This window comes from Excalfactoria chinensis, chromosome 3 (assembly GCF_039878825.1).
Source record: "Excalfactoria chinensis isolate bCotChi1 chromosome 3, bCotChi1.hap2, whole genome shotgun sequence".
In the NCBI taxonomy this organism is placed as follows: domain Eukaryota; kingdom Metazoa; phylum Chordata; class Aves; order Galliformes; family Phasianidae; genus Excalfactoria; species Excalfactoria chinensis.
The window spans coordinates 26,490,500-26,508,121 of NC_092827.1; the positions used below are offsets into that span (position 1 = coordinate 26,490,500).

At 38.5% G+C, this 17,622-nt stretch overlaps 1 protein-coding gene across 2 annotated transcripts in view; it reads left to right on the plus strand.

The window, feature by feature from the left end:
- COL19A1 (collagen type XIX alpha 1 chain) overlaps positions 1–10,579 on the plus strand; it is a 181,761-nt gene extending 171,182 nt beyond the window's left edge. Inside the window, exons 45-51 of one of the 2 annotated variants that reach the window (XM_072333644.1) lie at positions 962–997; positions 1,150–1,194; positions 2,744–2,914; positions 3,648–3,714; positions 4,919–5,074; positions 10,022–10,099; positions 10,341–10,579. In XM_072333644.1, coding sequence (XP_072189745.1) covers positions 962–997; positions 1,150–1,194; positions 2,744–2,914; positions 3,648–3,714; positions 4,919–5,074; positions 10,022–10,099; positions 10,341–10,477 — 690 coding nt within the window. In that variant the 3' untranslated portion in view covers positions 10,478–10,579. Of the gene's footprint in view, positions 1–961; positions 998–1,149; positions 1,195–2,743; positions 2,915–3,647; positions 3,715–4,918; positions 5,075–5,913; positions 6,101–10,021; positions 10,100–10,340 lie in introns of those variants that run through there. The other variant, XM_072333645.1, reaches the window with a different exon arrangement.
- Positions 10,580–17,622: the final 7,043 nt, after the last annotated feature.

The window sequence follows — 17,622 nt, forward strand, 5'->3', positions numbered from 1 at the left end:
GCTTCCGTGCAAGAGAAAGTGACTGAGCTGAGGGCAAGAACAAGATGGGGGCCATGGACTCACAAGCAAGGGATGCAGATCCACAGTAATCTTAATCACATAAAACCATTCTTTGCAGTATGAAAGGGAAGGAAAAATTGCTGATTCCTTTGCTTATCCAAGTCTTCTTTTTCATACTGCAAAATATCACTAAGTTTTCAGGGTATGCAGGTTCTGGCCTTGCATATTCCAGGAAAATAAATAGTGACAGAGCATTTATCTTGCACTTATCCAGTGTTGAGCAATTGTTAAATTACTCTGTGACATTATTTGGCCCATGCCACCCGTCACATTTTGAGACAATGTCATGTTCCAGGCTGGGGAAAAATGTGAGCTTGAGACTACTCCTTCAGTGGGCGTTATGAGTAAGTCCGCCCTCTTTAGGGCAGGAAAAAATGTTTTGACCAGCAGGTGGAAGCAGTGGTGTGTCACAAGTCCTAATGACGGGTGAATAGATCTGGACACTTTTTATTGAGGTCTAATCTCTGTAACAGCAGGAGCTAATAGGGCATTTAGGGCTAATGTCTACCATAAGATGAATCTCTTCAGTTGTTGTATAATGAAGCAGGACTTGTAGAGTACCTGTACAGCTCCACATTCTACATGTTTACAGAATTTCACTGTAGCTGGTAGTTTAAAGTTGTATGTTCATTATAATTGATACACGTCTTGTCACTGAAGATAATAGTTTGCACTGCTCTCTCAGTTCAAATGTAACCTGCTTGCAGTTCAGCATGGCCCCAAGTATTTTTGTTGCACATTCCTGAAGAATGTTTGTGAGTGTTTCAACACTGTAACCATGTGAACTTTGGGCTGCTGCTTTAGAATATGTACTGATACCATCTCTAACCATTTCCAATTTGTTTTCAAAATACATGTAAATAATTATTAAAATATGTTTGTTTGTTTGTTTTTTTAATAGGGAATCAATGGAAAAGATGGAGTGCCAGGCCCTCCGGTAGGAAGCCATGCTTTTGCATTTTAGCATATTTAGTTGTTCACAAATAATGCAGCTGTTAATCCTAGTAGTTGTTTTCAGTTCAGCTGATAGATGAGTGCACAACAAAGCCTTTAAGCAATATATTTCATCTTTCAAAAATAATTTTTCAGGGTGCTGTGGGGAGACCAGGAGACCGAGGGCCCAAAGGAGAACGAGTAAGTCCCTTGTTTTAATGGCTTCTTTCCTTTTACCTAAGTATCCAAACAACTCATTAGCACATATCTTACAGTCACAACCAGAAAATTAATTTCCTGTGAACTGTAGGTGATCTTTTAGACAATGAGCATCCCAGGGACCACTGCGAGAAATTCAGCTCCTTTCTGCATTTAGAGAAAAACACATTTATAGACCCTCTAATGTGGATGACCTGGACAGTGTAAATTGGTGATGAAAGCTAGAAAGTAGGTAATCCCCTTGTAATGCAGTCAAACTTTGAAAGTTATAAAGCTTTCCTCATTTCATCCCTGGGATCTTTGCATGTCACAAACACATGACCACGTATTACATTAAACAAGCTTATTACAGCAGGAAGTAGGGAATGTTACGATTTCAGTTAATGCAATAAAGCAACTCAAGTGACAGTGGTCTTTGTAGCAGAGCTTAGTTATAGCCATTAGTAAGCTCAAATTCACAGGAAATAATATATATTTGGAGGACAGATGGGTTATAAAAATGGTAGTTAAGCTCCTGCTTTCATCTTTGCATTTCTCTCCCTCTTTTTTTTTTTTTTTTATCTGTTCTTTTCAGTCTTAGCATGTCATTTAATTACAACTTAGGACTGTAACTACACTTTTATCATTTTATCAGTTAGTGATGTTTCAGATTTGAATGAAGTTTAGCAGTATTTGCTATAGATTAAAAACCCAATTAATTCCATTTATTTACTCCTCATAAATGAAGGGTTCTAGATTTATCTTGTAATAATGCAGGCAATTCCTAGTGCTGTTTGCTCCTGATGGTGGAACTTGACATTAGCTTAAGTGATGCAGCAAGGACAACCAGTGACCCATAAGAGCTGTCAGCTGTTTGTTAACAATCTGAATGCATGACTTGCTGCACTCTGCTCCACAGATATAGCTCAGTGAACTAACAGCAAATATATTAAGCCCTTCTAAAAGATTTAATTCACTGCAAATAAAACAAATTTAAATTACATCTCAGCCCATGATAGAAGCTAGCCAGAGCATCAACATTTAGTCTGTTTTGTTTGCAGAGAAGTTACTCCTTTGAAGTGCATGTGTATATCTGTTGTTTCTTTGATTAACAGGTTGAATACAGGCAAACATAAAATATTATGCATCTAGGGAAATTTGAAGATAAAAAAAAGAAAAACAAAACAAAACTTGATTCCTTATGCCTGGGAGAATTTGAGCACCAAATTCTGCATGTACCATATTTGACATCTCTAGATGTATGAGGTCTATAAGTGTTCCCCACCAGAATTCCCTACTTGAAAACTAGGTTGCAGGGTCAAGCTACATTTTGTCATTGGCTTCAACATTAAAAGTGCAAGAAAACAAAAGTTTACTCGCTGTGTTTTCAGAGACAGGATCAACCTATAAATCAGCTTCACTACAAAATTTATTTGTATAATAAAAACCAATTTCTGACCTTGTAAAATGTTACTCTTTAGGATTCTTGGCAGTTCTTCCTTGTAAGTTCCCATGTGTGCAGTGGTTTTCTTTATGCTTTTATTTTGCTCAGGGAGATCAGGGTATTCCAGGAGACAGAGGTCCACAGGGTGAAAGAGGGAGGCCTGGCCCATCAGGAGAAAAGGGGGCCATGGGGCCTATTGGGCCACCAGGAGACAGAGGCCATCCAGGATCACCAGGTCATCAAGGTCCTCCAGGCTCACCAGGCCCTCCAGGTTTCCTGGTAAGAGAATAAGAAGTTTTTATTAGTTGCTTGTGAAGTCAGAATAGATGAAGGTAGCATGTGTTGAGCAGTGGGAATTCAATCAAGCAATGGTACATTGTCATAAAAACTAAGGTATCTCTGAGATGACTAATATTTGCAAATGCCAAACAAAAATAGGTAGGCAAATGTGATTCTCAGTAACAGAAAAATTGGCATTTGAAATGACAGTGAAGTGCTTCCTGTCAGCTGCATATACTTCTGTTTGCCTCCATGTAAGCACACACATGCATAGATGTGGTGAATTCATTTCAATTAGTAAGAGGCCCTGAATCAGATGGAATAAAGCTATAAAAGTCTTTTCTACCTAAATCCTGTGATACAGTTTTGTTTCACTGGCTCTTGAATAAAGTCCCAGTGGGGGTGAGAAGTTGGAAGATGTTATACAAAAAGCCACTGAAGTATATAAATATCACTGGGCTTCCTTATGATCTTATGCAAATCGCTTTCATAATACATACATGCTGGTCATCCAGATAGGTGAGTGTCTTTATAATATTATAATTTATTTGCAGTAAAGTCAACTTTGTACATAAGTGAGTAAAATAAATTTTAGCATGTTTAATTTTTGCTTATTTAATTTTAGCTTAGGACTGATTTCAGTTTTTTTTCTTTAATTATTAGTTTTGTAGCGTCCTGTAATGTTCTTTGATTGTATCTTCCAATATATATCGCCTTTTTGTTTCCTCATCAGACTGATACAGTTTCACTTGAAGAACTAAAGAAATATATCAAACAAGAGGTTCTTAAGGTTTTTGAAGGTAAGACAGACAAGTCTTATGTTGCTAGAGGTTAAATTCTGTTCTAAATGTTTTTACTTTCCAATGACTTTTATATACAATTCTTTACATCATCTAACATACACGGTACATACTACTTAGTACTTGTTGAACTGCCATAGGTACACTTAGCTGCTGTTTGTCTATTTAGTATAGTTATGTTCCAACAATTATAAGCTGAAATATGTTACCCAGTGCTTCCTTATGTAAAAGACCAGCATTAGGAGATACCTTGCTATCAAAGGTAAGCATGTGTCACTCCATCTACACATTAGTATGTATTCCATTTTGTACACATCACTAGCTGTTGCCAAAAATCTTCTGTTTTTGGCTTTGTTTCACTTTGTCTGTTTTCACTTGTCTGTTTTTGGCTGCGGTTGTACTTGATGATCTTCAAGGTCTTTTCCAACCTGAGTAATTCTATGATTCTATGATTCTGTCATCTCACTTTGTTTTTCATTGTTTGATACTTCCACTCTTTTCTTCACTGAAATTCTTATCTTAAATCTTAAAATTCCACCAGAGTAAATGCCAGATCAGGTGTGGAATGCTTTGTTAAGTTTCCAGGTTAACTATGAAGGTCTACATCTAAGCATCACTAAAATGTCAGCAAGTATGCTTTGTTCCATGAGTCCGAACAGTTCGTGCTGTTTATGCTGAAATCTCTGCAGTAGTTTTGTTTGCTGAGTTGTTTCTTTTTTTGCTATTGTTTTGTTTATTTGTTTTTACAGCTATTTCTAGGGTTTAAACACATCCCAAGAACTGTTCACATTATTTGAGTCCTACTTTGGGGTTTAATATGAGTTACAAAGATACGCTGTCATATGGATGTTAAATGCTAATTATTCTGTCTTCATGTATTTTAAGTATTGCCACAAATAGAAGATAGAAGTCATTTAAGATGTTGAACTACATCAGTAAAAGACAGTACAAATTTTGTGCAAGTTCATTGAGATTATTGCAAAGGGTGAGGATTCAAATAGGAAATCAGCTGGAACCAAAGATCCTGATCCTTATTGGAGCATTTAATACCCTGAACTATTGACATTTAGGAGGATTAAAAATCTTACTTCCAGAAATTTATTTGGCTGGAGCTTTGGGAATTATTTATTTTCATGTATTTTGTGAACAGTTTTCTTACCTTTTTTTTTTTTTTTTTTTTTTCTCGTGTCCTTTGCTATTGAAGAAAGAATGGCTCAGTTTATGTCCCAGTTGAAGTTGCCTGCTGCATTGCTTGCCTCCCAAGCTCATGGGAAACCAGGACCCCCAGGAAAAGATGGCTTACCAGGGCCCCCAGGAAAGGATGGTTTACCAGGACCGCCTGGGGAACGTGGGCTTCAAGGTAGGAATTCCAAATAATGGCCTCACAAATTATACCTTGAAATCTTTATATACTTGCTAATGGTTATTAAAAAAGCCAAGATTATGTACCTAGCTTTCTAATGATTAACTTTTAAAACTGTACTTATTTTTCTCCAAACTAGATCTAAGTATTAACCCATAGTAAATGTGTAAATGTGTGGATTTTACTGATTTAAAACTCCTAATCAGTGCATTTTATTCTAATAAATGATACAGTTAATCACTGACAGATGTCCAAAACTGGCAGATATCTGGAGTAGCGTAGAAGTTATTTTCTCTCCAAAATAATTGAACACAACAGAAACAATAAGCCAGCATTCTGTTGTAACTGTTTACATTATATTCCAGATTGAGAGACCATTTAATTTAAGAAACAACACTTGATTTCTGAGTGCTTTCAGCTCCAATCCTGAGACAGTACAAGGGAGGAAAAATTGAAGGCAATTAGAAGAAGCAGTGAAAACTGAAATATTACAACATACATCCTTCTTACTGTGAAATAATCTGTTTTCACAAATCAATTTCAGAGCGATCAGATTTTCATTCCACCCCAAATGGTAATTTGTAGAATGCAATACAGTCATACAAGACAGTATAGAACTCTCATTCCACTGAATGGTCCTTCACTGCAGACTTAGCTTCAAGGAATCCAAGATCATCATAGTTATGTTCTACAGTAGGCTCAGCCTACCTGAGATCAAAAGAAAGAGAAAAAAAAGAATAACAGAAAGAAATAATTTATGGATTATTAATATTTTGTGGGCAACATGTAAATTGCAGTTGATCTGTAGGTAGTTCTTTATTATTATCTTTTGTTAGTTTGGTCTGCTCTGGAGTCAGAGCAAGTCAGACTGGAATGAAGAACAAAGCTGAAGATGTGTGGATCCTAAACCTATCAGAAGAATAAGGACTTACTAACACTGATAAGCGCAAACCCTTGACAGAAGCTCAGAATGAGAAGAACAAGAATAAAGGATCAAGGAAAACAGTAAAAGGCTTAGAATCTTACAACACTGACTTCATCATTAACTGAATATTCAGATCACTGTAAGCAGTAGACTTTAATGTCAGTGGCAGATTGATCAATGATAATGTAATGTGGTGAATAGTCTCAGATGCTTCTGGGAAGTAGAACATTGTGCTAGGCTTCATTTCCAGGTAGTGAGCATCAAGAGTGAAGATGATAGCTATGCTTGAAAAAAGAAAGAAAATAAATCTGCTTTTTTGTGCCTTATGCTTAAGTAAAGGTAGTACACAGAATTCCCATTTCTTTTATCAGTACTTTTTTTACATTACTAAGAGTCAAATTGGGAAGCATTTACTTCTCTTTTAATAATTTTCCATAATTATTAAAAAAACAACATTGCAAGAAGAAAAGAAAACCAAAAATTTGTCTTATTACAGTATAAATAAGAGAGCTTACCATGAGAGAAGCACACTTACAAATACAGTTCATGCATTTCCCAATAGAGCCTGTGTGTGTCATTGTAAGCACCAACAGCTAAAAGACTTTCAGTTCTCTGAGCAGACTGAAAAGCATCCTTGCATGTTCCAGTTCATTTTCAGCCACAAAGGATGAAGCAGACAAGACTTCCTGGACAGGTCAAGTGTTACAGGAACTTGTTCAATTGACTGTGGTTATTTAATTGAATATTTAAACCCTAATTGTATGTTAATTACAGTCCTTTAAAGAAAACTTCCTTATGAGAATTTTGCAGCCCGGAGGCACTTGTTGTCTTTTATGTTAATATCGTGCTTTTTCTCAAACAAAAAGAAGCGTTCAACCTAGTTAAGCTTCACTAAGCTTCAAAATAGCACCAAGGAATGGAACATCCCTGCTCAGGAAAGAAAAAAATACTGCCTGATAAATAGTGAAAATTTCTTGTCTTTATTGTTGACCCCTGTTATAAAATGTATGTATTTTAATATAATTATTAACTTGTATGGTAGAAGCATCTAGAAACTGTGGTTGACATCATGAACCCCTTGTCGTGGATCTTGTCTGGGCACAGTCACTCTTCTGAAATAGTTGCACTGGTTTAAACTGTTACCTCCTGTAAACTGCCTTTTGTTTTGTAGGGTGAAGTTAACTTGGTTTACTTTGACTAGACATTCAGTTGCTACCTCTCAGCTGCAAGGTTGCTTTGCAGTTTTTTGCTTTTAAGATTGCAGTGATATGCAGAGTATTGGTGCAGTAATAATGTGGATACTTCGGAACCATTGTTCTCTGTCACATTAGTGTGTTTGCTTATGTTTGTATCAAGAACCCTCTGATTTCTCTAGATAGTGGCATTCTGGTTTCAGCAATCTGTAGAACAAGGTCTTGGTAACATATTTGGAACACTTTCGGGGCTGTTTAAATGGGATGGCTTTTTACTTCCATAAGACATAGACACAACCTTGCATCATATCCAAGTAAAGCTGAGGGTGTTACAGCAGTGACATTCTGTCAAACTTGTAGTTCGGTTAGAGATCATTGAACCAAAAGCTCTATTTAAGCTGTGACCACTCAATCTATGAACAGAAGGAGAATGCTTCTCTCTTAAAATACGTCCTTGCTACACCCTACTACCAAGTGTTTATCATATTACCCATCCTGGGTACATGTTTACGTGCAGCTTTTCTCTTGTGGAAATTTTAACAAAACTTCTGGAACCCAAGTGAAAGGCTTTGCTAAGACCTTTTGAGTTGAGCAGTTCCTCTTACTGGAATTGTAATTCTACCAGTAGAAATAGACACGTGCCTTTATGTTAAAAACAATACAACAAAATCTAATTTAAGCATTTGATAATATTTTTTCTTTAACTATGTATGAGTTTGCCACTTTAAGCTCAGAGAGGAGGTGATATTATCTCCTAGAAGAGTAATCGTGGACCTAGTTCTGAGCAAATATACCTCATTTAAATTCCAACATTTTACTTCTAAGGTTACATATTGCATTGTTAGACTGTTTACGTACAGGCCTGTTTACTAATATGCTTATATTTTGTTAAATAAAGCCTTATTTTTAGAAGACACACCTGGATATTTTGTATTAACTTTCAGTATCAGCAGAACATCTGCCAGTATGTACCACCTACACCTTTGCATATGTATTCAGATACAGCCAGTAATTGTTTACACTACCCTTGTTCATACATTTGCATAGGCAGGCTGCTGTTTGTACTATTTTTTTTTTTCCTTGTTGTCTTGAATTCCATTGATGTTTGCAGAAACTTTTGATCTATCTCAATCCCTTTTCAACTGCATTGTGTCAGATATCTCCAGTAATGGTTATCATGGGCTTTGTAAACGTGATGCATCGTAAATGTGATTTCTCTCTTTTTTCCCAAAACAATGATTAGTGACAGCGCTACTCTGTAAAATTACAGTTAACCGGGTTTGTAGTGAGAAATGTACTGTAATTATCTATTGTAAACTAAGATACAGAGATCTATAATAAATAGGAGATGTAATAGATCCTGTGGTTGTGTGATTGAGCTTCTCAAGCAGTAGCCACTACTATTTGTTACACAAGGTTTTTGAAATCAACCAACTTGGTATATTTATAAACCCTACTACAGTCACTGAAGAGAAAATCGAGGGTCACAGCTGAGTACAAGCACATTCATATTGGCGTTTCTGAGTCTTTATAGCCTGTGTGCATATATGCCTTACACACTTCTGTTTAACTCAACTCAGTAACCAGAATGCATGATTTGTTTGTTTCTCTGAGAGTTTTTAAACATTTTATTTCCATTTGTTGTGTTGTGCATGTCACCCTGCATGTCTTTCCTAATGTTGTTTTTTTTTTTTTACCTCTGTGAAGTGCTGAGAGTTAATTGATAAAGGATACTTGATGCACTGCCTTGAAATCCAGAATGCAACCTGCTACCAAAAACTGTAGTAAGCCTGCATTTAACAGAAGGTTTGAGTACTGTGTACCTCTCCTCTTGCATTGTGCCTGTTGTAACAAACCCGAATTGGTACCCACAGCAATTAAAATAGTTTCCTTCTAGATTGCCGTGTAAAGTACCAAGACTGCAGTACACTTGCACACAGCCTTTGCCTTCCATCTGCTGGCACCCATGGTCATATGTGAGACACCAGGTGGACTGACACCATGTGGTGCTGACTAGTCAGCTGTGCCTCTTCTCTTTTAATTCAGACTAAGCTACATCTCTTCACAAGAGGAAGTTTCTTGTGTGATGTACGTGACACTGGAAATAGACTGGTCAAGGAACCAGAGCAAATTTAATTCCAAGTGTGTTCAGATATTGGCAAATTAATCTTCTTTGTCTCCTCACATGCCAAATTCTGGGGTTTTTTGGAGGGAACACAGTCGCACTTTGCTAACAATGTGTAGATACTTGGGTCAAAGAAGGCTTTCTGTGCTAGAACCCATAATCTGCACAAGCTGCAAAGACAACTTCTAAGGGCAGGTGCATTACAATAGACCTGGAGAAGATCTGTTTTGCACTTACAGAGGAATATCTAATCACACAGTTTCCAGCTCAAGATTCCACTCTGGAATCCAGATGTTGTTTTGGTTGGTGCTTTGTAACACATTATCAGACAGATAACACTGGAGCAGAATATGTGTTCTTATCTTCTTTACAGGAACTTCAGGAAGGTAACCTAAAATCTTTGGGAAAGGTTGGGCTAGTAAATATAGCGAGGGTCCTCAAGCAGAAGATGCAACAGTTACAGCTAGAAATTGTCATGTTCTCCAGAAAGAATATAGGAATGCAGAAAGTGTCTCAGAAATCATTGCTAGTATCAGGAAAGAAAAAAAAAAGAAAAAAAAAAAAAAAAAAAAAAAAAAGTGAAATGAGTGGATGTTTTCACAGCTGTGTTTGTCTTGATAATTTCTTGTCAACAAGTTCTATAGAGGATTACTGTTTATAATAAGAGGACACTTTTATTTTCATATATCTCTTCTGTGTAGGTTATAGAGGACAGAAAGGGGAAAGAGGTGAACCTGGAATTGGACTGCCTGGTAATCCTGGACCTCCTGGCCATGCAGGTACAAGTCGGCAGATTTATTTTATGCTATTGTTATTTATGAACTAACATGCCTTTCTCCTGGTTCTCACACCAGTTTTACATCAGGGAATTTCCTTCTGATTTTGCTGTAGCATGGGGTCGGATACACCTACTTCCTTGCACACAAGCTTGTGTAAAGCTAACATTCAGGGATGTGTCGCAGGAAGGACATTGCATGTGCTCTAGAGGGGACTGTGCTAATTCTGACTTTATTTTACCAGCTGCTGGCCTGCCAGGCCCTCCAGGAACTCCAGGGTCACCCGGACCACAGGGGCCACCTGGACCCAATGGAAGATGCAATCCAGCAGATTGCTATTACCACGTGTCACAGACCCGGCCACGCACCAGTGGGAAATAAAACTCTCTCCCATAGGCACTTGGGTTCACAATCACTTTTCACTCTTCTCGATAAGTTAATTTAATCTTTGAAATACTTGGTGCATTTTTTGTCCCCATGACACTGCATGATCCATAGATAATTTATAAGGCGTGGAACTGAGCCTTTGTCTATTCTATTTGCAGTGTCATAATAACGATAACATTTATTTTCCAGAGTGCATTCCATGTGTTACGTTTCTCATATTTATTTTGCTTATAGGAGAAAATAAGCCCAAATAATTTTTATGAGCTTCTTTCCTCCAACAAAAAAAAAAAAATGTTTTATTGTAAGTTAAGACAGAATTTGTGCCTCAGTATATAGGCAGGTTTCATGTTCCTTACTGGTGGAGAAAATGCTGTTCTGAATTTAAAGACTACCCATTGGCGGTGACTGTAGGATCTTAGCTGGAGTGCTGGGAACTCTATTTAGACTCAATGTTACTGACCTGAGGAGGCTCCCGCACCCACTCTGAACCAGGTTTGGGTCATGAACGCTACCAACTGTTTCTGTAGCTTTCTAGAGATGGAAGCAAAGAAATTTTATGATCTCTCCACTCCCGTCCACTTCAGATTCATATTGATTGGGAGTACACAAGGTGCAGACCCAAGGAAGGTGAATGCTATTCCAGGGGACTGAACATAAGAAAAGATGGAGGAAAACAATTGTGCAGAGGCTGATTCCACAAAGGAGGGAGAAGAGTTGGATGAAGTTTCACTCTTGATGTGTAGGGTTGTCTGTTTCCTAATTTAGTCCTGAGAAATTGGCTACAGTGTAATAGAAATTGAAAGTGGTATTAGGAGACTCTGGGAAGCTATAGTCCAAGCTCGTGACACATAAGCAGCACTGCAGCCTCTTGTGTTGTTGCTAGGGAGATAGCAGTGCTGTCCTACTGTAGGCCACTGCATGGTTCTGATAACCTTCATGCTGCAGAAGTGCTGAGGGAGCCAACTTCTGCATCAGTCATTAGGGAGGCATTCCCACACTGGAAGTGCTGGATTCTGAAGCAGCTCTTCTGAGAAATAAACATCTGGTTTCTTTTTGCTTAAAAACAGAAAGATGGTGAGATTCTTATTAAAATTGTTCTGAATAGAGTTCCTAGCACGTGTATCTAGTCCAAGAGGAGAAAGATGTGTTATGTTAAGTAGCCAGAGAAAATGGCAAGCCTTCTGGCATATTTTCTGAGGAGAACTAACCCTAAGAGCAGCCTCTGGGTGTTAGTCTATTAATCAGTCAGAAATTTTAAGGCAAGAAGGTTCTTGACACAATGGAGATGTTTAAATGAATAGGGATGGAACATTGGCACATGGACACCTGGGGCAGAAGAGGTTAGCTAGAAGGAGGGTGCTGGAAGACCTGTGACATGTCATGAAATCATTCTCCAAAGGGAGTCTGAACTGCAGCATGCCAGCAGCTTGGGGCATGTTTGAGGGGCTCAACACCTGTGTTGGTGAGCATGGAGGCGGATGGCTCAAAGCCTTATGGACATCCTTCAGCTCTCAGCCTCCTCTTTTGTTCATCCCTCGGTGGGGGCTGGCCCAGGCCTGCTCTGCAGGTGGTGGGTGCCCATCCCTTGTGAAGGCACTCAAGGAACAGCTCATCCCTCCACTGTGAAGCTCAGCACCTGCTGCTCCTCTTTCACACCTCCTGTGCCTAGATAGCATGGTTTCCCTTCAGTGTTACAGCTGCTCCAGGGCTGGTCTCCTGTTCTTGGGCAGTTTGAGAGGCTCCTTGTGTGTGCGCCAACAGCTGCTGGGTCCTGAAACGGTCCTTGCACACTGTTTTCAGTCCACTCAAAAGAACTGCTGGTCAGGTGTCCTGCATGAACGCTTCTTTTTAATTCTCTAGTAATTCCAATTTATGTCAAATCCAAATATTTTTTTACTTCATGCATTAATTATAAACTTCATTTTCTGTGACAATATCAAAAAGGGTGCTGTCTTTTAGGGAACATCACAGGACTGAAAGGTCTCTGCGCAGCCCTCTTCCTGGAACGCTGTACATAGGCTGCCACACGCTGTTGGATTATTTGTATATTTTGGGGCTTTTAGCTAGCTGAAACTGAGCACTTGTTACTTGCCAGATGCTACGTCTGTTTGTTAATTTACTTGAACTGATCAGAAAGTAGATCACTTTTTGTATTTGAAGAAGTTTATTTTTTCATCTTTGTTTCCTACAGATGCCTTGTTTTCTTCTTGGGATTCAAAGCTACAGGTCTTTTACAATGTATTTAAACTTTGAATTTGCTTAAGTAATTTTACTTGATGTATTTTTTTTTTTTTATATATGTATTTTTTTTCTAAAAGCCCAGATCAATTTTCTCATGTGAGAAAACGGGTATTTTGTGATATGGGCTATCTCAATACCTTTTTTTAAGATGCCATGTTCCTCACCTGGGGAGAACAGAGTTCCTCCTGGCATGACTTCCCATCACGCTGGGTGCTCCAACACGGCATATTTAGAATTGAAAGCAGGCTGTATCTGGAAACACGTGTCTGGGTGGTTTGCAGGTTTGGTCCCTGAAATTTGTTTGCTGTTTCGGACTGATACTGTCTTAGGTTTTGGGACAGGGAGCCAGGGAAGGCAGCTAGGTGTTCATCTGTTTTGTGATTTGCTGTATCATAGAATGGTTTGAGCTGGAAGGGATCTTAAAGACCATCCAGTTTCAACCCTCTGCTATGGCCAGATGCACCTCCCTTGATATCAGGCTCCCCACAGCCCCAGCCAGCCTGGCCTTGAACACCTCCTGGTTATGGGGCCTCCATGGCATCAATTTTGTATCCATTCTGAACAGTCTGTGCTGCAGTAAATTTTGCAAGAAACTAAACAGGGATAATTACTTTTTTAGTAGCACAAGGTATTTCTCTGATTTGGGGATGTACGCCTACAACTTTGAACTGAAATGTTTGACAAAATAGTTGAAATTGTTCTTAAAAATGAAGCCATGGACAGAACTACCCAGTTTATCTGAAGAAAGCAATAACAAATGTAGGCAGAGTGAAACATTCTGAGACTGCAGCACAGCCGCTGTTGCCCACTGGGGGGTTCAGGACACCACCTCAGCAGAGGTGAGGAAGCAAAGGCTGAGTTCGGCAGCACAAGAAATGACGCGGTGCTGGGTAGGTGCACAGCACAAGAGTCTGCGTTTCTGGTTTTCTTCTTGAGCCTGGTATTTTTTCCTAAAATCCATTTATTTTTACATGGTGATTTTTGCAGAAGTACTGCCTTTTTTGAGTAATTATTTTCAGGTAGTGTTGCTTAGGTTATTTGTATTTTGTATATGTACGTGTAACAGAAGAACATGCAGTAGCAGAACCTGCTGCCCTCAAGCCTCCATTCTGCCAGTGTCTGTAGGGGAGCAGTGAGTCTGCAAGGTTAATAAAAATCAAAGCAGTGCAATCACACAGTTGTGCAGTCAAGTAGCAATGCAGCCTGCCTGGTAATGTTTTAAGAACCAATATTTTAGTCTTAAACTGGATATGGTTTCAATGCTAAAAGAGCACTGTGATAAGGAAACAGGATTGAGCACAATATCAGTCCTCCCTTTGTTTTACGATTGTGAGATATGCACAGCTTTGTTAAATATGCATATTTTTAAAATTAATGAATAATCACACAAAATATTATGGCACTTATTTTTCACAGTGGTGAAATACTGTTTTATTGTTGGCGTACGCTTTTTTTTTTCTTGTTCTGTAATGTTTACATAGCATTCTTGTGAAAACCCCACGGGCTGTGTTAGCATTTTAAACACTTGTTTCTCCAAATACACTGGCATAAAGCCAGCCACTAACCTTCTGTTTCACCAGGTTGGTAGAGCCGCTGCTCCAACTTAGCATGTGAAAACATAACACGTATCTCAGGAAATGAAACAATCCTAGCTTTTCTTTGTGTGTGTGTTTTTTTTGTTTTTTTTTTTTAAGCATTCTTTTAGTGTTTGATAGATTCTAAATATACGGAGTCATGCAGAGTTTCTTTGAGGTCTGTCATGATCACTACAACCAGATTGTGCTTGGTGGTTTGTAAATCCACCTCCATACACAGAGGTTGGTGTAGACCATGGAAAACAAGTTTTAATCATGAACTTGCCTTGGTTGTCGCTGAAGTTGACAAAGCCAACTCAAGCTTCACCATACTTTAAGAAAATGTGGTTTTCAAATAATAATTGCTAACAAACGTTACAGATTCTAGACCAAAATAAGTTGTAGCTAAAAAGAATGTAGTCTACGTGTATTTTATTAGCAGCTTATCTCTAATTCTGCCGGTTTAAAATACATTTAATTATTTACTGAAGTTTCAATGTGTATATATTCTGTCTTCTGTTGATATATATGAAGATTTTTTGAGGGCATACCTTATTTTATTGTTTTCTTTCATTTCTGAATGATATGCATCTGTCACTGAGTTAATCACAGTACATGCACACTGGTTGCTTATTTCCTTCATTGTACTTTTTGGTTTTCAACATTTAAGGCTCAATTCAATGCGTATGTATTAAGTGGATAGAAAATATGCTTTTTACATTACTTATGTGGCCATTGATGTCTGCAAAATAGGATTCCAGGTGGAAATGGGAATGTTTCCCATGCTTCCTGTACATCCAAATGAAATGTGGCTTTGTCATGTATGGTGGCCTTTACTTTCTGATCACAAGAGGGCCCATGCAACCACAAGAAAAAACAAGGGTGAGAAGTCACAGCAGTGAGCCCAAGTGGGCATTCGGCACAGGGCTGTTGAATCCAGCAGGAGTTGCTTTTACCTATACTGATCTCCAGTATAAAATAAGACGAATTCATTCGAGAAACTGTTAACTTCGGGTAAATTCGGGCATTTTTGTTATTTTCTTACTGTCTAACTCTCCCAGGAGTAAAAGAGACCTCGCAGATCAGCGGCTCTTAAAAGAATGCTAGGCAGTAATTTGACCACTGGCACAATTGTGTTTTTTTTTTCAAATTTAATGGTGGGTCCAGCAGGCTTGGTGGATATATTGTCTAAAGCTGCAGAGTTTTACTGGTCTTCTTGAATGCAGACACAGAAAACTGAAAGTACGAGGGGATCAGAATAAAGCTGAGATTACAGCAAATGAGATGAGAGCTGCATGCCCTACACAAGAAAGGCCTTTTCTTCTTTACCTGCTGTCTGGGAGCAGAGGAGGTACAGGGACTGCATAAACTATATGACCGTATGATAATGAACAGTGATAATCATCATCTTCCTCATGCATCCAGCAACCAGATCAAACAAATGCATCACCCAATTCCTTAAGCAATTTTAAAACATTTGCAAAAATGTGGCATGTGTTTGTGTGTGGAGTGCTGTGCTCTGCTATGCTGTCTCTGAGACTATAGGACCCGCTTTCTTGTTTGCTCTGTCTTGTAAGTAACCTTGTAATCACACCTGCTGGCAGTCCCTTTTTGAAGGAAGTTCAGTTTGGCCCTGTGTAGACTCAGATTGCTATTGGCGTTCTCATGAAAGAACTCTCTGGGGTAACTTCCACAGCCTTGCTGTCTTCCCTCTGTTTGGTGCTCCAAACCATGCTCTGGAGAGAGAATTCAGCCCTCAGAAAACAATCACACAAGAGTTTTGGTATCAGTTCTTTCCAGGCTGCTCAGTCCCAGTGACAGCTGTGACTTAAAATGCATACACATATATAAACTATATACATATGTGTGTATGTGTGAAATATATATATGCAATTTTTTATATGTGACATATTAAAATCATATGTCTATATATATGTGTGGTTTTTTATATATGTGCTATGTATTAGCACATAAAGGCATAGTGCAGCACACAGCAGCAGTCAGTTTTCCTAATGCCTATTGGTACCCTTGTAGGGAGGGCACTGAAATCAACATTTGAAGTGTCTGATTGGATTGTGAGGAATTGGTGATCGTTTTCCAGACAGTTACTAAACATTTTCCCCTTGGTTCCTGCCCACATTTGGGCCAAATAGCTGGGGAGCTAAAACATGTACTTGTCACAGTGCAGTAACACCTTGAGAAATACAAGTGGCAGCAGAGATCCTGAATGGTGAAAGTGGCTTTCATAGTCTTCCCTTCAAAAACAGCATTGTGTCTTCAGGTGTTCAACCAGGAAGACAGGGGAACAATATTTCTGTAGGAGCTCAGCAAGAGAGTCCAGGAGCACCTGCTCAGAACTGCCAGCACTGCCATTGGTTTGCAGTACCTCTCAATCTCATTGCTTTGTGCCATCAAAGTATTTTTATTTCAATTAGCACTACTTTTTTTTCTGTATCGCCGTCACTGATATACCTTCAACTTCATAATTCTACAATTAAATCTCCAGTTGAACATCCTGGTACTAAAATCCACTTCCTGGTATTTTTTGGTATACAATCTATCGCTCTTTGAATGACGCCTGACACAATCCCAAGCTGTCCACTTACTTACATAACATCTGCATTGAATTGACCCTCAGTGTTAAATCTGTTAGACCGTAATAGTTCTGATTTGTTTTTTTTTACATACGAATGTTTTCTCTCCATTGTGGATTTTTATGCATTTTCAGACTATATTTTTTAAAGCACTTCACATTTCTATTTAAATGTTGGGGGGTTTGCTTCTTTTGATTCATTATGTTTGTGCATTACATATGGAAAATAGTATTTTCATTCTTTCTGTTATCAGGGTTGTTTTTTTTTTTTCTTTTTAACAGTTTTACACACTTTATAATCAAAATAAAAGTTTGCTGGTGAAACTCCAATTTGTCAATACCAGTAGTGTTTTATTTGTTACATTACCTGCTCTTGGGGACCGTGACTGTAAATCAGTAAAAACCAACCTCATTCTTTATGGTAAGCGTGACAGAGCCCTGGAACACATTGCCCTGAATGGTTGTGGAGTCTCCTTCTATGGAGATGCTTAAGACCTGTTGTCTGGACACATACCTCTATGACCCACTGTAGGGTACCTGCTTTAGCAGGGGAGATTGGACTCAGTGTTCTCTTGAGGTCCCTTCCAACCCCTATTCTGTGATTTGGAAACCTCATGGAACATGGTTCTTTATGAACAAGTTAAGCACTGGGTGTGCAAGTGAATGGATTTGTTTCTTAAGATTGAAATTCTTTGCAATTATGTATTCTGATGAATTCCTGTGGTATTGAA